This window comes from Notamacropus eugenii, chromosome 3 (genome assembly GCF_028372415.1).
Source record: "Notamacropus eugenii isolate mMacEug1 chromosome 3, mMacEug1.pri_v2, whole genome shotgun sequence".
Classification (NCBI taxonomy): domain Eukaryota; kingdom Metazoa; phylum Chordata; class Mammalia; order Diprotodontia; family Macropodidae; genus Notamacropus; species Notamacropus eugenii.
This window is the reverse complement of record NC_092874.1, coordinates 469,543,109-469,570,250: the sequence shown is the minus strand read 5'-3', so window position 1 is coordinate 469,570,250 and position 27,142 is coordinate 469,543,109. Positions and strand designations below refer to the sequence as shown.

Genomic DNA, 27,142 nt, shown 5'->3' with positions numbered 1-27,142 from the left:
CTGCCTATACACACAGTGACCTCTATGCAGTTTCAGTCTTGATCTTTATGAGAACACAAAGAAAATCACATTGACCCACATGCACACACTGAACTATCCATCTTTCCTCAATTGTTTCTATAACCAATTGAATTAAAAAAAAAACAACCCAACAACAAACTTCCACACCTCAGTAGGAATATTACTTGGGGATTCAGGTTTTTCTCTACTTCTATAATTCTCTATCAGTGGTACTCGTAATTAAAGAATTCAACTTATGGATCCCACTACCTTTTCATTTAACAGGGCAGCTAGGTGGCTATGTAGGTAGAATGCTGGTCTTGGAGTCTGGGAAAGCTGAGTTCAAATTCATCTTCAGACATTTAGTAGTTGTGAGACCCTGGGCAAGTCATTTAGTGCTGCCCCAGTTTCCTCATTTGTAAAATGAGCTGAAGAAGGAAATGGCAAAGTACTCCATTATCTTTGCCAAGAAAACCCCAAATGGGGTCACAAAGAGCTGTGCATGACTGAAAAACAAAAACTTATTTATTTATTTCTGAAGTCTAATAATATCATTCATTCATCTCTCCTTTTCTTCCCCAATTCTGCTTGTGACTTTAGTCATCAAACAAAATGATGTAGCTACTGGGCTAACCTAGTCAAAGCTATTGTTGCCTTGATAGTCCATAGCTTTTGAAGGAATGCCAATGCATAAGTAGTTCGGATACCTCTTTCAGATGCTGACCTCTTCAGAGGCTGACCCCATCAGCAGTTTAAAAAGTTCAGATCACAGCAACTCACTGTTTTTCTTTTCTGGAGGGGTGATAATCCTGAATAATTTTTACATGCGCTTGCCCTCCCAAATCTTTCTTTTTCTTGGAATCATTGTAAGTTATAATAAAGCAAACAAGCACTCATTGAACACCTGCTGTATACTAGGAACTGTCTTAGAAGCTGGGGATATCAATACCTGAGAGTAAAATGATCTCTGCCCTCAAAGAACTTATGTTCTGGAGGGAAGGCAGCATGGACACCTAGAAGTTATACAGGGGATATGTACAAAATGAATATTGGAGAAAATGTTTTTTTGTTTTTAGGGGGCTAGGATGTAGGTGGTCTTGGCAGCTGGGAGAGGGGTATCAAGAAAAGCTTCATGTAAGAGATGAAGTTTGGCAGTCTTGAAAGGAAATGGGTTCTAAGAGGTGGAGGTGAAGAGGGAGGGAATTCTATGCATGGGGAATAGACAGGGCCAATGGGGTTTGTAAGAAGAGCAGACAGGTAGGAAGGTTATGTACGGGTTGAAATGCCAGGTTTTGGTTATTGGGGAAATAAGGAATTTATTGAATGTGTGTGTGTGTGTGTGTATTGTGGGGGGGGGGGGGGAATGACAGAGAAATTTTAGGAAGACCATAAGACCATGTTGGCAGGTGAGAGGGAGAGAGAGAGAGAGAGAGAGAGAGAGAGAGAGAGAGAGAGAGAGAGAGAGAGAGAGAGAGAGAGAGAGAGAGAGAGAGAGAGAGAGAGAAAGAGAGAGAGAGAGAGAGAGAGAGAGAGAGGAAGAGAGACCAATCTAGGCATGAGGTGTGGACCTCTTGAACTAATGTGGTGGCTGTGAGAATGGAGGAAGGTGGTGGAGACAGAAGGGCAACAGTTGTCAGTGATTTGAGTACGATGGCTGTGGGAGGGTGAGGAGGAGGAAAGGACAGCATGGAGGCTGTGAGTCTAGGGGATTGCTACGATGATGGTTCCTTCAAGAGTAAAAGAGAAGTTTGGAAAAGCAGTGGGTGGAAGGGAAGAGATCTTGATTTCTTGGGCTTTATCCTTCTAGCATAACCTGTTGGTTGAATCCCCTTCCCAGGTCTTTCTTTCTTTTTCTCTCTTTTCTTCTTCCTTCACTCCAGCCCCTCTCCCTGCTTGGGGTAATTTCACATCATAACCTTGGTACTATTTTGCTAAACCAGCACAGGATTTACATTGCTTTTCCCTTTAGTGATTCAGACATTTAAAGCTGGCTTTAGCTTTACCTGAAATGCATCTTGGATTTGCACATCAAAGGTCCCTGGTTGGACTGGCCTCTTTAGGCATTACCTGGAATTTTGCTGGGCTGATTTACATATCAAAGACCTTACTAGATTCTACTCTTCCAGCAGAAAGGCTCAGAAATGTCCCAGGAAATCAAAAACATATTTTTTACCTTCTAATTCCTCATTTATTTGGGTAGAGGATTCTGGGATGAAGCCTGATTTTCCTTGACCAAAGATAAGATTTCCTTATCCAAAGATAAGGCGAAGTTCAATCCTTTTCTGGTTTTCTCTAAGATTTGACGTGGTGGTCCTCACTCAGTGGTGTTCCTCTGCCTAGATGCTTACCAAATCCTTTATTCTATGGAGTGCTAGAGATAGAGCTCTGGAATATTCAGATAACGTATTTAAGAAGTTGAACCTGGGATTTCTTTATGGTGGCTTCCAACACTGTAATCTGTCCCTGGATCTCTGGACATAAAACATTTTCTCTTGTGTGGCTTCATTTTTACTCTGTGTTTGCCAGACCATGCTCCAGTCCAAGCATTCTAAAATTGCCTCTCTGAAGTCTGCCTTCCCGGTCCAACATCTTTGCTTGGAAGTTGTCAATTATTCTTCTAGTGAAGTTGTCCTTTATTCTTACTCTCTTTACTTTTGTAATTGCCCCCCTCCCACCTCTTTCTTTAATTGATGACTCATCTTGCTTTAGAAGTATGAGATCTTACTTGAGCAAAGAAAGTTCTTTGTTCATTTATTGTAAGTGTTTATCATCCATTACATGCTGGAAGTGCCTCTCTGGAGCTATTGCTGAGGTTAGCTCTTTCTTTATCTCTTCTGATAATGACTGTACCAGAATCTCTGACTCCTTAATTGATCATCAGATGGCAGCTTTGTTTTTTCTTTCTGTTTGGTCATTTTTCCTTCTTTTCCTTTTTTGAAGGATTTTCCTATTTTGAGTCTCTTTAGTTAAGACGCTTCTGCCTTTTCATTTTGGTTTTTGTTTTAAATTTAAAGACATTTTCACTTCCATTCTTTTAAGTGATAGAGGGGAAGGGATCTTGGGCAGCATAGGATAGTGGGCTATCTGTGCCACATGGAAACAGGAAGACCCAGGTTCAACTTCAGCCTCTGACATTTATTACCTTGGCTGCCAACATGGTCTTCCTAAAGTTTGTTTGCCATCTCCCCCTGTCCACACACACACACACACACACACACACACACACACACATACACACACACACACACACACACACACACACACAGAGCCACTCACTCACTCACTCACACCCAAGAAATTCCTTATTCCCCCAATAATCAAACCCTGGCATTTCAAGCCCTACATAACCTAGCCCCTTCCTACCTTCCTGCTCTTCTACTTCACTCCCCTGTACTCACACCATAACACTACTGGCCCTGACTGTGTCTATGGTCAAGTTAGTAAAATTTCCTGAACCCGTTTCCTCATCTGCAATTAGACGACAAGGCATCTAAGGTCTCTCCAGATCCATGAGGTTTTCGCCGTACATCTTACCAGAACTTTCCTGCATATAAGAGTGCTCAAGTACTCTTTGTACCTCTCAAGCCAAGCCAAGCCATTTCCTTCTTGTCCAATTGACAGTATCAGGTCAGCTTTTGTATGAGTTCTTTAATACACCTGATTAAAATGTCTTTTAAGTCCCTAGAGTCAAAACAGGTGTTACCTTAGAGGATGTCAAGTCCAATGAGAGACCTCAATCTAGCCATCGGTAAGCATTACCAGCTGTGCTAAGGACTAGGAAGACCTGGGTTCAAGTCTTGCTCCTAAAACATTCTAGCAGTGAGACCCTGGCCAAGTTACTTAGCCTTTCAGAGCCCCAGATGCTTTCTAAGATTCAGATAAGGTTCTAATATGCATTGGTAGAGGGAGTTTCCACACTGGGAATTTCCTATACCAAATAAATCACAGGTTTCGTCCTTTCCTTACATACCATAAAATATTATATACATTCATAACATTTATAGCAAGTATATAACATACATATATAACAATGATATAAAAACATATATACATGTTTGAAATTTATAACAAGTATATAACGATATGTACATATATAAAGTTTATATTAATTATATAATAGTATGTACATATGTAATATAGCTATTAATATATGACATGTATACAGGTATAACATATATAATAATGATATACTAACACATAAGCATACATAACATTTATAACGATTATTTATCAGTACATAGACATCTATAACATTTACATTAATCATGTAATAGCATGTACATATGTAATATAACAATTATGTAATAATATAATACAGATTACACTTATAACAATTATATGACACAATATATCTAACAGCAATTGTATAACATGTATAGCACATACAACATTTATACCAATTATAATATAACATATATGTACAAGATCTTTGGCAATTATGTAATAACATTTAAATATACAGAATAAACATGTTATTTCTTTTATAAGTTCATTAAGGAAGGAGGGCATTATGGCATTATGGATGTGGCATGCATCAGAAGAGATTTTACTTACTCTTTCTGCTTGAGCTGCGTGGAGACCTGGTGCTGACCTTCATGTCTACCATGTGAGGAGCAGGCCTGGTTTAGCTTGGAGAGGCCTCCCACTAGGTTTACCACAGAGCGATGGCCACACCAACTCATAGTTGTTCTACCCAGTCACGGTAGGGCCATGATCTACGCTGATGTATGGAGCCCCCGCCCAGTGAACCAAGGATCCTTGATGTATCCAGAGACACTGAAAATATATGAACTCTTTAGAGACACTAGAGGCGGATCTGGCTTTGAAGGATTTTGTATTTACTTGGCAGGGACATAATTGGATTAGTTTCCTTCCCTAGCCTTTCCCACCTCTTGGAACAAGTTATTTATTAGCTGAGTAAGGAATGGGTCAGCCGTGTAATTCTATTGGAAATATGTTTATTGAGCATGATTTATTTTCATACAAATTGCTCAATATTGGTTTTTATTATTGGAAACTGACTACCTTTATTCTTGCTCAAGCAGTGGTGTGCGCTGGGGTGATTGAAGTCTTTCTATCTTTGCAATGCTAAATACAAAGGATATTTATACGCAAGCACATATATAAAGTAGATGCAGCTTTCCAAGTATGTTTTCAATCAGCTGTATCCCTGAATCCTTTAGTAATTTGATTTGTAGGAATTGGAGAACAAAGTACCACTGAGTGGTTTTCAATCATTCATAATTCCGTGAGAATTTGGTGAGCCGTTCCAAGTCTGTGAAAGTGTCTGATGTACTTATCCTATTGAACATTTCCTTGGCCATGTAGTCAGAGGCAGCAGCAAGGCAGAGCGGAGGGGAAAGCATGGAAACCCTGAGTGGCTTATTTCTGCCCTTAGCCCTGTCCTGGGTGTGGTACTTTATTTCTCTGGGCTCCAGTGTCCTTCCCTCCCAAATTCAGGCAGTTTCTTCAATGATCTTTCCTTTCAAACCTAATCATGTTAGATCCTTTTTTTTGTGGCTCTCAGATCCTCCCTTTGGTTGTGCTTTCCAGGGTTGTGGAGTAATAGTAGTGAGGATGAACGTTTCAATTATTGTATGTTCTTGTCTGAATCTGAGGCTCAAAGATGTGGGGAGGGAGCTGCTGGGCACCTGTGGCTGCTCTCTACCCTCCCCCTGGTATACACAGATCGTTGTGGACATTGAGCTACACCTCATTCTTCCCCCACTCCCAGCATGCTTCAGGGTATTCCTTTTTCTTTGCCTTTGCCCAAACAATCTTTCCCAGAAGTCCAGCCTTAGTATTTGGGTGGTTGTTTGTTACCTTTTGACATTCATTAACATAGCCTGAAATGTTATGGAGCTATGGAGAGGGAGAGAAGAAAGAAAGGGTGTGTGTGTGTGTGTGTGTGTGTGTGTGTGTGTGTGTGTGTGTGTGTGTGTGTGTGTGTGTGTTGGGGGGAGGGGAAGTGGGTTTCTCTATTGCTGGTAACAGGCTTTATGTGCCTGTTCTATATCTGTGCCCTCTTTTTCCCTCTTACTATTTTGAACTGGTCTGGGCTGACTCTGCATTCCTCTATGCTTTATGCTGGGCTCCCTGCTCTTCTCCCCTCTAGACACTCCATCTCTGAACTCTGGCCATTTTCTCTGTCTGTTGCCTCGTGACTGGAATTCTGTCCCACTTCATCACTCCTTCATGGCTTCCTTGGCTTCCTTCTAGTGCCAGCTAAAACCCTTCCTACTGCAAGAAGTCTTTGCCAACCCCCCTCAATGACAATGCCTTCCTTCCCTCTGCTGATTCTCTCCAATTTATCCATCATGTTTGTACATAGTTGGTTGTGTGTTGCTTCTCTCGTTAGACTGAGTTCCTCGAGAGCCAGGAGTCTCTCCTTCCTATCTTTGAATCTCCAGTACCTTGCCCATAGTAGGTGTTTAATAAATGTTTGTTGACATGACAACTCTAGAATCCCATGTCTCAGAATCAAGGATAAAGAGATCACATTGATCCTCTCATTTGCCCCATGGTTCATATCTAATCTCTATATCTCTATTTGTATGGCTATAGCTGTACAATGGGGATAGGGAATGCCAGACTTGTAGGAAACTCCCACGAAGGAAACTCCCCCTACCAATCCAGATTTGCACTTTCTCCACAATTTAAAATCTTCAAGAGTCTCCTGGGACACTCTCTGAATGCTTTCCTAGGGCCACGCAGCTAGTATGGATCAAAGGGGGCATTTGAACTCAAGTCATCCTAACTCTGATGCTGGCCTCTCATATAACATATGCATGGGATCATAGGTCTAGATCTGCATCAATCTACCCATCCATGAGTACTTTTTAAGCTCCCACTATGTGCCAAGTGCTAGGGCTACAAATATAAAGAGTGCAACAATCTCTACTCATAAGAACTTCATTCTAATAGGTCCTCGCAGGCTGTTAGTCCAACTTCCCTCATTTTAGAATTGAAGGCATGGAAGCCTAAGAGAATTAAATGACTTTTAAAAAATCATATATATACATATACATACATATATAATAAATGTCAATAAAATTTGAACTCCAGATGTCAGAGTTCAGGCAGTTCTATTTCTGTTCTACTATGCCAACTGGCACAGAGTGCATCCATGCTTGCCTATTGATGATTCCACCATCACTTTTCCTTGGCATAGATCTTTTTTTTTTGAACATTAGAATTCTATCAAAGGTTCAGCACTTGAACTCAGGTCTTCTTAATTAAGACCAGCTGTCCATCCATTAGCATCTCATTTATAACGATATTCTCTTTATTAAAAAAAAGCTAGCACAATTAGAGTGAGTACTATTGAGGGTGCATCTGCTTTATAACCCTGTTATACAGACCTCCCTCACTCCTGTTCATGGGATTTGAGAAACCATCAAGTCCAATCCCTTTACTTTACACCTGAGGAAACTGAGGCACCGAGAAGTTAGGTGACTTGCCTCAGGTCCACAGGTATGTAATAAGATCAGAAAGTGGCTAGTGATATGCAAGAAGAGTCCAGAAAGTGAGCTAAGGTGTAAAGAAGTCACACATGGGCACATGCTTCCTGAAATGGGGCTCTTAGAAGTGGATGATGGAGACAGATCAGGCAGACATTGAGTGCTGGGACTGCTGAGTCAGTCAGCTTACTTGGTGGTCACTATAACCTGCTCCACTTGATCAGTTGTCCATAGATGGTGGTGGTGGCCATCAGGGTCGGTATTTGGATGGCAGCATCAGAAATAGAAAGGGAGAGAGATGTAGATGCTAGCAATATGATTGATATTGTAGGGACGAACCTTTGGAAAGATCCAACAACTTTGACTAACTCGATGATGGGCCAAAATTCCAGAGGCCGTGATTATTCCGATGATGCCTACCTCCTGACAGATTGCAGACAGGCTAATATGCAGAATGAGAGACCATTTTTTTAACGCGACCAATTTGGAAATTTGTTTTGCTTTTCTATGCTTGTTTACTATAAGGGGTTTTTCTTTTTCTTTCCAGAGGGAGGCAGGAGGGAGGAAATAAATGACTGATAAATGGGAAAAAAATAACTTTAATTAAAAAATGTAACAGAACAGGGCAGAAAAAGACCTCTTTAAGATATCACACACACACACACACACACACACACACACACACACACACACACACACACACACACACACACCCATAGACAGAGACAGACAGACAGAAACAGACAGATACGGACAAATAGAAAGAGATTGTTGGATGTTTCAGGGGTAGAATCAGTCAGAAAGGTCTTGGAACATGGTTTCCTCTGGAAAAGGACTGAATAGGAGAGGAAAGGGCAAGAATTAAAGATAACCCTGAGCTTTCAAGCCCAGGAGACTGGGAGCCACCAGCAGAAACAGGGAAGGAAGCCAGAAGGAGCAGCAGATTTCAGGGAAAGATAATCAACTCCAGCAATCCAGAATATAATTGCCAGTGGTCTTTGCCAGCTGTGTTTATAAATGATCACCATCCAGTGGCTGGAGGCGCAAACAAGTGCATCTTTTCAAGAATGTAACCGACGATGGGGGCGGCAACATGAGCCCACATGGTATTGGTGTCTTGGCTAGCTTAGCCTTGACTTATTTGTTCCATTTGGATTTTTATTGCCTTCATTTATTCTTTTATTTGGGGAGAGGCAGCAAATTGGAGAGGCTCAGATCATGTGGTGGGAAGAGCACTCTGCTCCTTACTGGGGCTTCTTGGGGAAGCCTCTCATCCCCTCTGCACCTCAGGGTCCTTGTGGGTAATAGGAGGGCCTTGATTAAATGATCCAGGAAGGATTTTCTGGCTTGAAGTCATGAAGTCTTATTCAGGTTTTGAATCCTGTATTTCTTTCTTAAGTTACTTAGTTAGGTTAGTTGGTTTCTTGGAGCATGAGGGTTATGGGGAATAGGAGTGATTAAAAGCTCTAGTTCTTGAGCCAGAGGCCCTGGAGTCGAATCCTGCCTAATACATTTACATACCTTACTGACTTAAATACATCATGGAATTTCTCTGGGTTTCTGTTGTTCATAAAATGAGATTGGTTGGACTTGATGCTTTCTGAGACTCCTTCTAGCTACAGAATCTTCCATGACCTTGGGAGAAGGCCTTACATGATACAAAGCTCTATATAAATGCTATCACTATTAGTGATCTAACATGGTTGACTTGGGCGTTCAATGAGCTAACCCATTTTGGCCTTGAATAAGTTAGGATATGATCATGTTTACACAGGTACTTTCAGGTGAATTTTTTCTCACTGCTTTCAGGCTTAACAGATGAATTGTGGAACATATTTCAAGTCAATACCATCCTTATACCTACAGTGGCCTTCTATGAGGTCAACCCTGATGAAGAAGTTGGCTATTTAAGATTCTTAATTAAAAATCTAGGTTTTTGCATTCCCATTCAATTTGGTTGATTTTTCCTAGTGTTGTACCAAATGGCCTTTTAGACCTTTGGGCCTCTGGTCTTAGGGGCAAGATCTTGGGTCACCTGGTGTTAGATCAGAGAGGTGTAGTAGGAAAGAGACCTGAAATTGGTTCATAGCATGTGAACTCAAACTCCAGCTTTTCTTCATACTTAACGAAACTTAGGACTTATGCAACTTTGGCCAAATTGCTTGACCTTTCTGGGTCTCCATTTCCATGTCTTTGTTTCAGAGGCGATTGAAATAGATAATGGATGGTGGATAGCTAGAGAGAAAGATAGATTGATGGATAGGTGGATGGATGGATAGCTAGCTAGCTAGACAGAAAGATAGATGGATGGATGGATGGATGGATATAGATAGATAGATGGATGGATAGAGAGATAGATAAAATATTTATCAAATACTTACTATGTACCAAACGTTGTGCTAATTACTGGGGTTATACACTTAAAGGCAAGCAAGACAGTTCTGTTTTCAAGTTTACATTTTAATGAGTTAGTCAGTTAATCAAAAAGCATTTATTAAGTGCCTACTAGGTACCAGACCTGGTAAGTGCTTGGGGATACAAAGAAAGACCAAAACAGTCTCTGCTCTCAAAGAACTCACCCTTTAATGGAGAAGACAATGTGAAAACAATTCTATATACAAGATATAACTGGGATAAATTGGGAATAATCAACATAGGGAAGTGGGAAAAGGGAAGGGCAGTATGCAGAGGGAGCTGGAAAGGGTCAGAGGGTTACACCAAATATGACTGTAGATGTCCTAGAATTTCTGGAGAGGCCCAGAACAGAGCAAAGATGTCCAAAGATGGCCAATCAAAGCCAGGGTGGGTCAGGGGCAGAGTTGTTTTCTGGCCAGGAGAGGGAGGGGAGGATGGCTTGACTGGAATCGAGACTGTAAGGCTGGAGAGGTCTTTTCCAGCTTTTGGTTCTATGACCATGCTTTTCTGGATTCTGTGGGTTGGCTGCTCCATTGAGATGCATCTTTTTACCCTTTAGGCATAAATAAAGAGGTTGAGCATGCTCTGTGACAGGGATTAGACTAAGAGTGGCTAATGTAAAATGACTTTAATAGAGAGAGGAAATCACTGAAGTTGACTGTATCTCTTAGATCTAGTCCAACTCCTTCATTTTACAGATAAGGAAACTGAGGTCCAGGGTCTCACAGGTAAGTGACAGAAGCAAAATTAGAATTCAGGTCCTCTGGCCCCAAATCTACCACTCTCTAACTGTACCAACTGCCTTATGAAAATCAGTCTAGTGATGTTCCTTAAATTCCAGCTTCTGGAATGACTTTTTGGGGGATCTGTATTAAAAGAAAAGAAACATTACTGATCTCTCTCACCCACTGGGTCTCTTTCTCTCCTTAGGCTGTAGCTATGAAGGAAACACCTACAACAGTTCTCTAAAATGGCAGGTCCCAGGCAATCCTTGCATCCTTCACCAGTGCCAGGTAAGGAGACCAGCTCAAACTTTTAGTCCTTTCCAGTGGGATTCTATTGACTCTTTTCAACTCCCTTCATGTAAAAGGAATCTACAGTCTTACATCTCTTTATTACAACATTTATCAGGATGTTGAAGGTCCCTAGGACAAGTAGGTCTTAGAAACACACAGCTGAATTGTTCAACTTCATGGAATGTTGTTGGGGGAAAGCTCCATAAGATGCATAAGACCTTGGGGAAAATGCAAGTCTTCCTGTGAAGTCAGCTTTGGGAAAGACATGAATTCCAATAAGCAGAAAGGAGGTTTTGTTTGAGTGTATATGTTTTCTTTCTTTGATTTAGGATCGTTCTGAAAGTCAGCCAATCTGCAAATTGTATTAAATCTAAGCAATTAGGATTCAGGAACCTCAATGATGTCAACCTGCTAGGTTCAGAAACAATCTCGGACTATTCCAGGGAGACCAAGCATAGCTGAACTGGGAAAGCAGGGATCATGCCTCACTTCAATAAAGTGATCTAAGCTGGGAGCATTGCAGAGTTGGGCTGAGGGTGATGAAGGGAAACTTAAAAAAATTCATTGAAATGACCCCGAAAAATACCCAGAAAATTCTTCTCTGGATAGAAAAAAAGAGCTTTCCTTCCTTTTGAATGCTGTTGTGATCTTAGGGACAGGATCACAGAAGAGAGGCTAAATCTAACCCTTTCATTTAGCAAATAAGGAATCTGAGGGAAAGAGAGATTACATGAGTTGTCTACTATGGTCACTTTCCTAGTCAGTGTCTGGGGCAGGGTTGGAAATGAGATCCCCTGATTCCACAGCCAGGGATCTGCCTCCTTTAGCCTGGTGTTGGTAGATTGTCTAGAGGATAATATCTGCTCTCATTGAACACAGTAGTATTTGGTGGAAGAAAATTTGGATTAAAATTTGGATAAAGTAGACCATCCCTAGGAAAGAATCACTACATTTATTGATGTCTACAATAATGTAGACGTTTACACGGTGTTTGAAGGTTTGCCAAGAACTTTCCACAGGGTGTTTCAGGGGCTCTTTTTGGTGTCCACCCTCTCTAGGAGGTGCAATTATTATCATCATCTCTATTTTGTAAAAAAAGCGTTTCGTTGCTGTGTTTTGTTTTTACATTATAAATGTGTATAGATGACGCTCACTTCCTGAGAGGTTTCTTGTAACAAAGGAAAACAGTTAAGTAAAACGAGTAATATAATGAACTTATCTGAAAGTACTTGGTAACACTTCATCTGTGTAGCCCCATCCCCTGCCTCTCTATTAAATAAAAACTGAATAGAAAAGAATTTTCTTGGTCTCCTGCCTCCCACCTCATTGGAAAAAAGACAGAAAAGAAAACAAGTTTATTGGAATAAGTATATATGTCAAGCAAAACAAATTCCTTCAATATATACACATACACATTTGTGTTTGTATATACACAATACAGAGAGCCTGAGAGAGTGGCAGGCTGGTTGAGTTTTGTTTGGGGGATGGGGGAGAGGGAGGAGGAAAGCTGGGGCCCACCGCAGGCTGCCCAAGGCCAGCTGGAGCAGAGAGGAGGAGGGAAGGAGAAAGGGGGTTGATGTGGGGTGCTCAAGAAGGATTTTCTTAATTGTAGAAGGATACTTTCATCCAAACCTATTCAATATCACCTTTAAGAACACTTTTGTACAGATGGAAGAAAAAAATGAAAACCCAAAATCTTCCTTTCCTCCAATCTTTTCTCAGATTTTCTCCTTTCTTATCTTGGTTCCCTTCCTGTTTCTCGGTCTCTTTCTCTCTTCCTTCTCTTCTCCTCTTTTCTCCTCCCCCTTTTCTTAGTCGACTGGCATTTACTAAACCCTTGCAAGGCTCCAGATATTGTGGTAACCACTGGGGATGCATGAAAGGTATGAACACGGATCTCCCCTCTAGGGGTTTGGATTCTAATAGAGGAGACAGCCCTCAAGTAATCGTACATGCAAGCTCCATACAGTGTACATGGGAGATAAGTTTCAAGGGCAGGTGGGAGCAGGGTGTGTTTGGGGAGAGGAGACTGGGCAAGGACTCTGGCAGAAGGTGGGCTCTGAACCAGGAGGCTGAGGAGTGGAGGGAGAGTATCCTAAGATGGAGACACAGTTAGTGACAAGGCCCAGAGTCAAGATGGGGAGCCATTGGAGTTGATTGTGTGGGTGAATGATGTGGTCAGATCTCCACTTTGGCATCAGACTAGACAGGGGAGAGACCCACCTCGAGGCTATTGCAGTACTCAGGTTTAAGGTCATGAGGACCTGAAACACAACAGTAATGAGTCAGAGGAGAGAAGGGGATGGACATATGCAAGAAATGTGAAGGTAGAAATAACCAGACTTGGAAACAGACTGGATACATGAAGTTAGTGGAAGTGAGGCTGCCAGCCTGGGTGACCGTGACACTGGTGGTCTCTTAGAGAGCAATAGGAAAGCTTGAAAGAAGGGCAAAGACCATGAGTTCTGTTTGGGATGGGCTGAGCTTGAGATGGCTCCTCCCTTTCTCTTTTCCTTCCCCCTCTCTTCCCTTTTTTTTCTCCCATCCCATTCGATTTCCTTTCCCCCTTTCCCTCTCCTCCCTTATCCCTCTTGTCTCCCTTCTATTCCCCATCTCTTTCCCCATTCCCTCCTCCTGCTCCTTATTTCCTCCTCCCATTTTCTGATTCCCCCCTTGTTCCTTTCCTCTCCCTTCCAAATGGTGATGGAGCCCACAACCCCACCAACCCTGGAACACACCCCCTGAAAGGATTATAACTAGCAATGGGAAGCAAAGAAATATTCTGTGCCTTGGCCTCCATCAGGGAAATCAGTAGATCTGAGGCATTAAGCCCTTTCATCTCCCTAACGCTTTTCCTCTCAGGGAAGAGGAGGGCAAGGTAACCTTCCCTGCCTGATGTTTTGGTTTCCCCTGAAGCTGGTTGCCAGATTCTTTCCCATTTCTTGCAAGCTGAGTTAAGAAGCCCTACTAGATCTGGGGGGAGGGGGTTGGGTGGGGAGGGGCCTCCCTTACCTGAGACATCAACAGGTCCAGCTGAAGACTGCTAGAAGCATCCCTTGTGAGTCTTGAAAAGGGGGAAAATGAATGTCCTGGTCAATAGCCTTGAGCACCACTTCCCATGGACCATATTTTCCCACCTGATGTTGTTACAGATAGTCTAACTTTACATAACCTCACTGAAAGTCAGCCTCCTTCTTGAAATCAAGATGGTCCATTTTCAGGATATAAAATGTTGAAATGAGGTCATGTTTGCAAACTTTAAAGAGCTCTGTCATTGTGAATTAGTATTATAATGGTCTTTGTGGTTCATTCCAGTTCCCTTTGAAAGTTGTTAGTTGCTAGTATTTGGGCCAGGAGATGGGGCTTCTTGCCATCCCAGAGTTCACTTCCGTCCTTGGTGGTAGAAACCTCAGATTTCTGTGGTTGGGAGAGTATTTAGAATTCAATTTACAACTTCGCTTGATTGCGGTTCAGTGGTCACATATGAGGGCATTCAGATGGGAACACAGACTAGTAGGATAGTTTTGAAAGTAACATGTAGACTTTATTATCCACTTTAAAAAAGCAAGTGGTATGACATGTAAATTCAGAGTTTTAGTTTAAGAAGCGCTGCCTGCCTCTAGGATTCTTCCTGCATCTAAATCTGTGATACCATGAGCCAATGAGACACACTTCTCCTGCTTTAGAGAGGTGACTCTTTTTTTTAAAAAAAAGTTTTGTTGATTTTTTTTACATCAGTCATTTCCAGATATTCCTCTTTCTTCTGTAACATAAGCCTTCTCTTATAACAATGAAAAACAGTTCCACAAAGCTAGCTGATGATTTAATGACCTTTTATTTTTCCAAAAACATGGTAACCAGATTACTTCATAACTTTAAAAACAAATGCACGTGCACATGCTTGCAACACCCAGCACCCATTTTCTCCTACCTCTACCAGAACTAGGGAAGGATGTTCCATCACTATTCTTGGAGATCATGATTGGGTTTTGCAATTACTCAGATGTTTTTCTTCCTTTTTGGTGTTGTTTATAAAAATTGTTATTATGTAATCTTAAGAGTGATTCATTTAAAAGGATTTAGCAATGGATCGCTCTTCAGCTAGACTCGAAAGAGAACTGAGTTTGGGGAAAGGAATTAAACTTAAGAGCATCGTAGTAAATTTAACTAAGTCCAAGGAATAAATGAACATTGACAGAAATTGGCCTATAGGATAAATTGTCAAGATTTGATCTTAGATTTATGAAGCAAGTCCACCCGTTGGTAGAGGACCTAGGGGAAGGGAATTGGTCTCCAAATTTCTGCAACAGACCCTTTGAAATGACTAATGCATGCATGAGTGGATGTCCTCTTCAGGTAAGAACTTAGTGCAAAGGAGTGCTTTGCCAGCATTAGTGACTGGTTTGATCATGCAGCAGCCTGAGAGGGCAAATGCTCTCCAGGGAGAACTCTGACTTGACCAGTTGGTGGTCCTTTGTTTTTCAGGAAGGAGTCGTGACCAAGGCAGAAATGCGCTGTGTGGTCCATTGTAAAAATCCTACCAAGCAGCAGGGGATGTGCTGCCCCACCTGTCCAGGTAATACACCTGAGAAGGAACAAAGCCAAAGCTGTGCCAGGCGCTCTGGGCTCTCCATCCCTCATGGGTCCCGGGTTACGTATTACTGAAAAATCTGAGGACAGTTCATTTGTCCCATGTTCTTCATCTTATCCTAATCCTCTTATCTGTACCTTCCTAGCATCGCTTCCCGAACAGTGTGTTGCACTGATGGGTTTCACATCACCCTAACAAAACCTTAACTGCTTTTTAAGAGAAAACTGGTAAAAGCTTAATCCCCTGGAATAATAATAATAATAGCGTTTACATGCCGCTTTAAAGTTTGGAAGGAAGAAAACAAGCATTTATTAAGCACCTACTGTGTACCAGGCACATATTCCATATACAGATATTACAAATATTGTTTCATTTAATCCTTACAACAACACTGGGAGGTAGATGTTACTATTAGATATTGACTTTACAGTTGAGGAAACTGAGGTAGACAGCAGTTAAGTTCACACAGCTAGTAACTGTCTGAAGACGGATTTGAATAGTGCCTTTATGAAATGCCTGGTAGACATCTAATAAATCCTCTGTCCACTTCACCACCTGCATTAAAGTAGTGATCAGACTTAGATCAGGACCTCCTTCATCTAATTACTATCATTTATCACCCATCTCTGCCCTTCATCAGACTGTTTTAGGAAAATGATTCTCCAGGATGGGCCCATATTGTTAAGTTTAATGAATCAAGATTGTTAACTGAACTGTTAGGAGAGCTCTGACTCTTCATAACCCCTGTTGGAGTTTTCTTGGCAAAGACACTGAAGTAATTTGCTCTTACCTTCTCCAGCTCATTTTACATATGAGGAAACCAAGGCTAACAGGGTTAAGGACTTGCCTAGGATCACACATCTAATAAGCATCTGAGGTCAATTTGAACCCAGGAGGATGAGCCTTTCTGACTCCAGGCTCCGCACTCGATCCACTGAGCCACCTCGCTGCCCCTCTGTAGTGAAGTTTTAGTTCATTGGGGAATTTTGTCTTGGTTTTGGAATTCTGCAATTCTAACCTGAAATAGGTTATGTCAGAGAAATTTCCCAAGGCAGGATGGCTCCTGTTCCTTTGGATTTTTCTCTCTTTCTTAAGCAGAGTGCACAGAATTAGAATAATAATACTAATACGTTTATCTTTGTCATTCTGTCAAACTAGGGCTTTCACCGAAGATGCTGAAATTTAGATGGTGCTCATAGCGCTTGAACTACTTCATCAAGTAGAAAGAGTCTTCTTTATGTCTTTGTTTTGGTTCTGTTTGTTTGCTGGGTCTAGACCTCTGATTCCACTTGTATAGGGACCTTCCCAGAATAGAAACTCCCTCCATAGATGTAGATCTATTCCCCCTCTTCTGAGGATGAGATTTAGAGAGCCTGGGGAGAAGTCTGTGACTGGTTCAGGGTCCCTCAGATATTAACCCTGGGCTTTTTGGCTCCCAAGCCAGCCTAGCACACTCTGCTTTCTTTAGCACCCAGTTAGCACCACTTCTAATGGTGAGTAGACCCTGAGATGCTAGCACCTGTAGGGGCTCGGAGAAGGTCACAATGTGGGTAAGGAACAGGGCAAGGTCTGCCTGTGGATGCATGCAAAAACAGCATGGGACAGGCAGAGGTAATGTGGAAAGAGCTGTGGATTCGGAGTCAGAGGACCTGGATTAAAATCCCACTTCAGTCCCTTATTTCTTATTTAACCATTGAGTCTCTCTGGACTTTAATTCCTATTCTGTAAAATGAGGCTTGACTCAAATGGATTCACCTGAGATCTGTGAATTAAGAAAAAATAAACATAAATTTTTAATAATGAAATACATTTTTATTTGAACATATTTTGATAACTATTTCAATATAACTAGTTTCCTTGGTAATCCTCTGTATTTTATTTTATGCATTTAAAAACATTTTTCTGAGAAAGGATCCACAGACTTCACCAGATAGCCTCAGGGCTCTGTGATACAAAAAAGTCTGAGATAGTCCCTGAAGTCCCTTCTAGCCAGGTTTATGATCCTATATCCTAGTAAAGTGTGAATAAGGAAGCTCTCAGACAGTAAGTTTCCTCTTCCCATCAACCTGTCTCCCCATGGTCACCCTCTTAAGGAACCCCTCCTTGGTCTATTCCCTACTTTTCTGCCCTTCCCTCTGCCCCCCTTTCCAGAAGTAGCCTTTTTTAATTTCTACCGGTGGGTGGGTAGGGGCAGATATCTGGGATCTCACCCCCTCAAGCTTTGTGTCCCAAAGTCCCAGGTCTCTCTACTCTCTTCTCACCTGAGTTTGTCTTAAATTTCTGGGACATGTTCTGTGGTCCCTGTCCCAGTACCAGAATTCCTGGCTGTGGCTCTGAGAATGCACATGCTGGTGATAAACAGCCTTGGGGAAGGTGACTGAGTCCCATGTCTCCTGACTACAACTTCCCTCACTTCAAACTTGTCAGTCCAGTGCCGAAAGTGTCCAACACCTAGCCTGGAAGACTCCTAATGGCAGGCAAACAAATTAAAATGTAATTGGGAAATATTTAATTAGCTAAGTAAAAATAAAACAAAACAGAGATAATGTTAATATATATTTTCTTGAAGTCCACCTGTAGCCTGCAGCAATCTTTAGGTATACTTTAGTGCTTCCTATCTCTATTTGAGTTTGACACCTAATGCCTAGAAAATCCCTCTATTTGACTTCTAGGTTTGCCTGACATGATCTAGGCCCAGGGAGTTTGCTTTTTACTCTGGGAGGGTCACTGGCAAAAATGAGTTTTGAAGCAATGGTTGTATCTTTCCCATGTTTCCAGAAATCCTGTAACGCGCGCACACACACACACACACACACACACACACACACACACACACACACACACACACACACACACACAACTGTTTAATAGTGCATTACCTTGGCCGCAACCAAGGATGGTGATGAGGAGACCAGATGTTTGCAGAAAATAGAGACTGGGATCTCTAAGTGGATTTAGGGTAAGCTTTCTACTCTTCTCCTGCCGCTGTCCAGTGTAACAGGTTGGACCCAAGATATTTCTTAGCCTGAATTGTAGTTTAGTAGACAAGGAGGTCCCCTGAAGCTCAGAGGGGTTTCCCTAGAGCTTTCTCTCCATCCCTCCCCTTCCCCATCTTAGGACTTTAAAAATTTCCATTTATTTTCTAAAAAGAATTTCCAACATCTCTAGTTATCTTTCCCCTGCTTTGGATACAAACTATGGGATTTGGAGATGCCAGTGTCTTCTTGCCACCGTGGTCTCTATCTGTATTGTTCTTCGGCAGGGCGGGGCTTTCTGGGTTCTAGGGGGACTTCCTCTTAGCCAGAGGAAAGGTCATCTTTTAGCGCTCTTTGCACTTGGATTTGGCTCCAAAATCCCACTTGTGTGGAGGTAACATGACTTTGCTGGTGTGGAAATGCAAATCCTGATTCGGGGTGTGTGTGTGTGTGTGTGTGTGTGTGTGTGTGTGTGTGTGTGTGCTCGTGTGTGTGTATGTATGTGTATCCTGTACATTTCAAACTGGTCCCATCACTTTTTTTAAGGGGAGGACATTAAATCAGGTATGAAGTACCCCTTTAATTCTCCATGCCTCTTTCCCTTCCATTTCATAGTATCATAGGACATTCATGAGGTCAGGCAGAGTAGATGAAGTACTAGACTTGAAGTCAGGAAGACCTGGATTCAAATCCTCTCTCAGGTGCATCTTAGCTGTTGGACCTTGGACAGCTGTTGCCCTCAGTGTTTCTTCATGTGTAAGATGGGAATGATAACACTAGAATCTGTCTCTTAGGGCTGTCATGAGGATCAAATTGGTAAATCACTTTTCAAGCCAAGGACTGTAGGGGACCATAGAAATCCCTTGCTCTAAGTTCTCATTTTACAGATTAGGAAACTGAGGCACACAGAAGTTGTGTCTTTTGTAAGGTCATACATTCAGTTAGTGACAAGGCCAGGATTCAAACTAACATCCTCTCCCTTCTAGTCTCTCCTAAGATTTTTGTCCCCTTCACATTTTCCTCCATTGTCGGGGGTTCAAAAATTGTAATTGTTCTCTTTTCTCCTTCTCAGTTGATTCCCCCACCATCTTCCCAAGCCTTCAAGGTACTTGTTCCAATGCTGATTTGTCTAATTTTATAAAGGAAGGTTTCTTTGCCATACATAAGGAGAAATCTCCCTTTTCATCCATTTTTTCTCTCATAATTGACAGTTGCTAGCTCTCACTTTACCCTCCCTTCAATGACCTCTTATTTATTTTCTCTGCAGTGGGGTTCCATGGGCACTTACAGAAATCATAACTCTGCTTTGTGTTCTATTGTCTCGGGGAGAACTTCCTGGTTTATTTACTAAATGTATCTAAGCCTGCATGTGCCTAATGCATCTCCAACAGGGATGTGCACATGTTGACTTCCCCTATAGAACGTTAGCTCATTCAAGACAGAGACTGTTTCATTTTTTGTTTTTGTATCACTAGCATCTAGAATAATGCTTGACTATATACTGTATAGACCATATAGTAGGTGCTGAGTAAATGCTTGTCAATTTATTTATCATTATTGGTTGATTCATTGCTTGATGGGGGAAGAAAGGTGAAGAAAGTGGATGGGGAAAAGCTGTGCCCTTCAGATCTGAAGGACATTGTGAGTCAGAAGCGTGCCTGGACTGAAGTCTTCCTTCCCTTTCAGGATGCGTCTTTGAAGGAGTTCAATACCATGAAGGGGAAGAGTTTCAGCCAGAAGGGAACAGATGCACCAAGTGCACGTGTATTGTAAGTACAACCCTGGGTCTTTCAAGAGGCTCGATCTTAGGCTGCCTACCTGGAGTGGCATGCATTGGCCGTTTCTGTCTGCTTTCTCCTTCTTCCCCAGAATAGTCACACTACTTTGTGATTTGTGGTACTGAGGGTGTGCATGACAAGGTCATCACTGTTAAAGGGCATCTTATCTTTCTACCCCACTGTGGGAGGAGTTTTCTTCACTTAGGGGCCTGAGAATAGGGGCCAGAAGTGGAAGGTATGAATTCTAGGGCCCTGGTGCCTTTTCTTTCCTTTGTAAGGAACCTCAGAGGCCATAGAATCTAATCCACTCATTTTTGAAGATGAGAAAACTAAGGACCAGAAAGATGAAGTGACTTGTCATGGGGCTTGAGGCAGTTATACTATTAGTGATGGGCTGCTAGATGGCACAGGATCTAGAGCACGAGGCTTGAACTCAGGAAGGTATGAGTTCAAATCCTACTTTGGTCACTATTTGACCCTGGGCAGGCCACTTACTTTTCTGTGCCTCAGCTTCCTCATTTGTAAAATATAGGGTTTAGACTTGGTCTCTAAGGAGGTTCCCAGTTCCAAATCTTTCATTTATGACAATACAGGGGTTAGGAGAAACTCCAGCTGGATGTTCAGAGTTCATGGTTGGGGACAGGAAGGGGAGAGTCCCCATCCCGATAGACAAAAGAAGCCAAAATTTACATACCCATGATTATTGGCATCCTTATTGTTAGAATCAAAACTGTAATGAACAGTTTCTGATTTTCTGTCCTAAGGGATGAAGGGCAACTATGGAGAGATCTCACTGGTTTGCAGCTGTCGGGGCAGAGGGAGAGTCCTGGGTCCTGGGACAATACAAGTGTCTGAAGGAGAAGAAAATACAGAGGCTTTTGTACCAACTGTCATATCTGTGAAGTTGGGGAAGGCAGAGGAGGAACCTCTCCTCCCTCTGTGGTGCTCTTAGCATTCTTTAAACTTTTACCCCTGGACCAAAGCCCTAGTGCTTCTACTTTACTTCTAATGCTGGTTAGAATGGAGAGACAAAAACCTTGACACGGCTTTTTTTTTTTTAATTAAAAATATTTTTATAAGCATTTATATAGCCTATACCTCCCACCGTTTCTTCCCCAAATGAACAGGAAAAACAAACAAATCAGTTTCATCACAAAGATGAGTAGAGCAGCAAAACAAATTCCCACCTTGTCTGTGTTCAGAAATGTCCACCTCATTCTGCATTTTAAGTCCATCCCCTTCCTGGCAGGAGAGGAGCGGCTTGTTTCATCTCCAGGTTTTGTTTTCATGTCCATCTACATCTCCAGGATTTGAGGTTTTTCATTGTACTTATAGGAATTCTAAAGTCTTTTGAATTGTTCTCTTTACTTGTTGCTGCATAATTTCTTCTTGTTCTGCAAACTTCCTTCTGCATCATTTCCTACAGGTCTTCCCAGTTTTTTTCTGAAACTGTGCCCTTTCATTTGGCACAAAATATTCCATTCCATTCATATGCCCCAATTTGTTTAGCCAACCCCCTCCCAACAGGAGGACACCTCCCTTACCCTTAGTTTTCAGTTTTTGGTTATCACAAAGATTATTTGTGTCCATATGAATCCTCTTCCCCTTTCTTTGATATTTTTGAGAATAGGTCTAGTAGTGATATGGTGGGATCAGAAGGTATACACAGCTTGGAAAAGTGACAAGTATAGTTTCAAACCTGCTCACATCGATTGCTTTCTGCATTTGTCATCTTTGCCAGTCTGAGGAGTGGTAGGTAGAGCTTCAGAGATGCTTTATCTTTCTTTTTCAGTCTTAGTGACTTGGAACATTTTTTAAATGGTTGTTTATATCTTGTATTTCTTCCTTTGAAGCTGCCTGTTCTTATCCTTTGGCAGTTTTTCTATTGGGAAATGGCTCTTACTTTGACACATGGTTGGAGAGCTTTATGGAGATCTTAGCATTAACAATAACAACATAGACATAAACCCCAGGTGGCAGGAGAGGGAAATATCAGTTCTTGACAGGCTCTGCTCAAAATGTCTCTTTAAGCCCCCGGAGTTACAGGAGTGACTTAGCAAGACCATATTTTTTAAAAGCTTTTAATCCTTACTAATAAAGAGCAGACTCTCTGAAGAGGACTTGTGCTTTGGTAATGCTGCTTCAGATATTAAAGAAAACACACAAGGGGTTTTGGGATCTGAAATTCATCAGGCCACAATCACGTGTGGGTCCTCATAAATCACTGGGGTTGTCAGGACTCTGTCTGACTCTTCTCCACCCCTCACACCCAGCAGAAAAAGCCCAGAACAAGACAAACACAGCAGACTGAGGTCAGGTCTTACAGGGAAGGAGGGAAGGTCAAAGGGAGGAGGTAAGAAGTCTGAAAGGCAAGCAGTAAGGAAAAAAGGAAGGGAAAGAGGAGAGAGGGAGAAAAAAGGAAGGAAGGCAGGAAGAAAGGAAAGAGGGAGAGAGAGAAGGAGGGAAACAAGGCAGGAAGAAAAAGAATGAGAAGAAAGAGGGACAGAAGAAAGATAGGAAGGAGGGAAGAAGGAAGGGAAGATGGAAGGAAGGGAGGGAGGAAGAAAAGAAGGAGGGGAGGAAGGAAAGTAGAAAATGAATCAAAAAGAGCAGGAGTGTAGGAAAGATAGCCGTTCATTTATTCATCAAATCAAAAAGTATTTCTCAAGTTCCTACTATTCATGAAATGCCAATTAAATTCAATTGAACAATATTTCCTAAGTGTTTATTATGTACTAGGGTTATCAGAGATGCTAGGAATAAAAAAACTGAAGGTCTCTGCTTTCAGGGAGCTTATATTCTACTTCTCCACTCTATTAACAAACAGAAGTCATTTAGCCCCAAAAGCCATGGGAGTAAGCCTGTTCAGGCACAGATGCACTGAATTTTCTCTGCTGTTTTTCTTTTGGGGAATAAAATTAGGCCAATTCTCTCTAATCAGGGAGAAGGCATTTTATTTAGGCTGCTTCTCTGACTCTATGTTCCTAAGGAAAATCAGCCATCTGTGCCATATCAACATTTGACTTTCCAAATAAAGATCCTTTCTCAAATATTATTTGCCTGGGGATGGCAGGCTTCTTTTCTTCACTGTTATGTCAGAAGTAGTGTGATTTCATGGGCAGGAAGGTGTGGATTCAAATCCTGCCTTTCACACTAACTTTATGACCCTGGGCAAGTCCCTAAAGGTGAGGGCCCTTGGCAGCTAAGATTGAAAGTTATAGTCAGATAATAATCTATATAGACACACCTAAGTCATTACTAGATTTGGAAGACAATTCTTTGTTATGTCAAGAATAACCTTTCATTTCATACTTTGTACAGACTTGCAGTGCCCAACATTATTAGTAACCATCAAACCATATTGAGTATGTTTGTAACCAGCACTATGATTTTCTATAACTGTATTGCTAAAAATGGATTGTTGACCTAATATATAGAGTGTTCCAGCAAAAAAAAAAACAAACTATAGGCAGACATATTGCTCAAATGTTTCGGTAGAAGATATTTCCACATTGGGATTTCCCCCCCAAATTCAGAAGGTGTCGAAGTGAATGAAGAAGTCAGAGGCTAGTTCTCAGCTATCCTTGAGACCATTCTTTAGAGTTATGTAATTTTCCATCTGGAAGGAAATGGAGAGCTCATCTCCTAACCCCTTGGCTTTACAGCTGTACAAATGATGAAACCAATGATGCTCGGAGCAGTTCAGTGACTCAGTGAGGATGAAACAGCTCCCCGAGTCATCTCTCTGTTACACTCTGTAGCCCCAGTCTGGGTAGGGCTTCCAGACTGGAGTCAGATCCAACTGGATTTAAATCCTACCTCAGACACTTAGGAGCTGTGTGACCCTAGGAAAGTCTGACATAATCTGAACCTCAGTTTCCTCAACTGTAAAATGAGGCAGTCAGACTAGATGTTCTCTCAGGTCCCTTCCAGCTCTGCATCTATGATCCTGTGTACCTAAGATTCCCTTGGAAGTCTGAGAGGTTATTAGATTATAAATGCCTTGATGACTGTCTCACAGAATGACTGGCACATAATTCGTACTTAATATGTACTTCCAGCCATTGAGCCCAATTTTTTCTTTCTTTTATTTTGCAGATGAGGAAACTGAGGCAGACAGAAGCTAAGTGATTTGGTCATGTCACACAGCTAGAACGTGTCTGAGGCAGGCATTCCACACTCCAAGTCTGGTGTGCTATCTACTAGCCTATATTACCCATAAAGCTAATCATGTTGACATTAACTGTGTGATTTGTTTTAGCTTTAGCCTTACTTCAAGGGAAGAGATGGGGAGAAATTGGAGAGTCCTTGGGAAGAAGGTGAATGAGGTCAAGAATACAGCCATCCATTCACCTTCCAAGGTTCCTTTCTCTTGCCCTCATATGAACACAACCAGGTTCTTAATTTTCATAAGCGCTTTTTTCTTTTGATGTAGCACGCTTGAAAGCAAGGGTTTGGCAAGCTAGGGCCCTGATGGGAGAAGGGTAACCATGGAGACACTGGAATGTGGTGCTCCTAAGTTCCAGCTAGGGCTCCTCCTTTCTCACGTAATTACAAAATCTCTATTTCGTTGGCCAGGGTTGCCCTGACTGTAGGCTCCAGGGGCTCTGGCATGTGAAGTATGTGGGAGGGTAGAGTGCCCTCATGCTGAGGGAGCCAGGTTTTACCCAGGCCTGATGGCACTCAGAACCTCCAGCTGAGAAGGACAGGAGGTGGGGCCCGAGGCATCCCAGGTTGCCAGGTTTCTCTATGAAAAGAAAGGTTAGGTGTTGTAAACTTGCCCGTAATCTGGGCAAGAAGGAAAAAGAAATTAATTTTGCTAACTTTTCTCTGGCGTTGCCAAGGTAGGCACTCACTGAAAAGAAAACACCTGGCCTTGAGTTTATTTAAGTCCCATATGTATTTAGTATCTGTCAATTCCAAATAGGATAGCAGATAGAGAGCCAGCCTCAGCCACGAAAGAGATCTGAGTGCAAGCCTCTGAATGGCAATGTGACCTTAGGCAAGTGCCTTAACCTCCTTGTTCCCCTCCTCCCCTCAGCGATTCCCTACAAGTATAAGATACAGAGCAGGTGCCTCAAAAGAGGGAATTTCCTTGCTGAGAATCCCCTACCACTGAAATCCGAGGTTCAGGCCCCCAAAACAAAACCAAATTCATTTTGCAGAGACATATTTAGTAGAATGTGAGATTCTGAGGAATCAGCAAAGTCTGGGCTCAGATTTTGCTTTGGATAAGTCTTGGGCTAATCTTCTGATCTTCCTAATTTGTATATTGGGGTGTGATAATAGCACTTAGCTTACAGGAGTGTTAGAGATATAGACTGGACCCGTGATTTTATCAGTGTGGAAGGTGGAATTTCTTTGACCAATACAGGTCATACCTTATGGCCTTCCCTGGAGTGCTGAAAGGTTAATTAAATGCCCCGGCACGTATTAGAGACAGGACTTGAACTCAGGTCTTCCCAGCTCCCCTACCAGCTTCTCCATCCATCACACTACGCTTCTCTTCCTTGCACATATGGGGCCATGCACAACTTGTACAGCACCAAAAGCATTATGAATGGATGAATGAAGCATTAACTAAGTACCTAGAATGCAAAAGACTGGGCTCAAGGGGGGCAACGATAAACAGAAAGATAACACAATCCCTGTCCTCAAGGAGCTCCCATTCTGATAGTGGAGACAGCACCTAAGGAAGGTTTCAGCTCCCCGGCATCTCAGAAAGGAATGTTTGAAATCTGGTTCTGGGATGTCTAAGAGGAACTTTCACAGCTATTTAAGATCAACCTGTCCTTTCTCTTTTCTGATTTGTCATTGAGGGGTCATAAGGGATCGATCTCAGGACTTAGAATCAGATTTCGGATTCTGCCTCAGATACCTGCTAGCTTCGTGGCTGGACAAGTCACTTAACCTCTATGTGCCTCAGTTTCCTCATATGTGAAAGAGGGATAATAATGGCACAGTCTCCCAGGCTTATTGTGAGAAGAAAATGAAGTGATATTTATAAGCAGATTTTCAACCCTTAAAGCACAATATCATTGTTATTAGTAGTAGGTGTGAAATGTAATCGTTTGTCAGTATCAGCTTTGGAGCCTGACCTTCCGACTGGAATGGGGAAATATATGTTGTCTATTAAAGTACCAGCGAGGCACTGGGCCCAGAGTCCCACTGGTTCAGGTAGATGTCCCTGGAGCCATTCAGGAAGTCCAAAATTATTAGCTCCTTTTAGAGACTTCCATAGCAAGAGACCCCCTTAACCTCTGGGTCCAATCTATTTCAAAACTGTCCTTCTCCAAGTGTGTGTGTGTGTGTGTATGTCATGACATTTCTAACATATAATGTTTTGTTTTGTTTTTCTTTGGCTCAATTTTCATTCATTCCCATCGTTCAGATGAGTAAATTTTGTTTGGTCCCAAAGTTAGGATGCGCTAGCATGCTAGGGACAGAATTCAGGGCCCTACCCAATTTGTCTCCCTCCAGCCTTCCTACCTATCCTTGTCTCCTCTCTCTTTCATATATTCTACCTCATAACAAGACATATTGTGTTTTCTGGGTCTGCTTGTCATAAGAGCATTTCTGGCCTGCCTTTATTATTTCCATTTGCTTAAGAAGAGGAAGTCATGAGCTAGCTATAGCTCTGATGTTAATGCTTAGTCTGCAAATTCCAGCTAGTGTTAACCGACTAGTTTTTGATTTTACTTCATATGGATCCAAATCACCATATCTAACCCTAACGTAAATTGAGAAAGCTGTTAATATTGTCAGAATTATATCAAGAAGTATTGAGTGCTAAGTTTCCATGAGAGGCAGAGAGGTTATAGCAGACAGTCAGGGCTTAAGTTCATGTTATCTTTGGTATGTGCTGTTGGTGTGACCCTGAGTAAATCATTTAACTGAAAGTGCCCCT

At 42.0% G+C, this 27,142-nt stretch overlaps 1 protein-coding gene across 3 annotated transcripts in view; it reads left to right on the top strand.

Annotated features, from left to right (window-relative positions):
• BMPER (BMP binding endothelial regulator) overlaps positions 1-27,142 on the top strand; it is a 278,921-nt gene that overhangs the window by 71,849 nt on the left and 179,930 nt on the right. For all 3 annotated transcript variants that reach the window (XM_072598870.1, XM_072598872.1, XM_072598871.1), the window contains exons 4-6: positions 10,806-10,888; positions 15,377-15,467; positions 20,144-20,226. In XM_072598870.1, the coding sequence (XP_072454971.1) occupies positions 10,806-10,888; positions 15,377-15,467; positions 20,144-20,226 (257 nt within the window). The remainder of the gene's footprint in view (positions 1-10,805; positions 10,889-15,376; positions 15,468-20,143; positions 20,227-27,142) is intronic.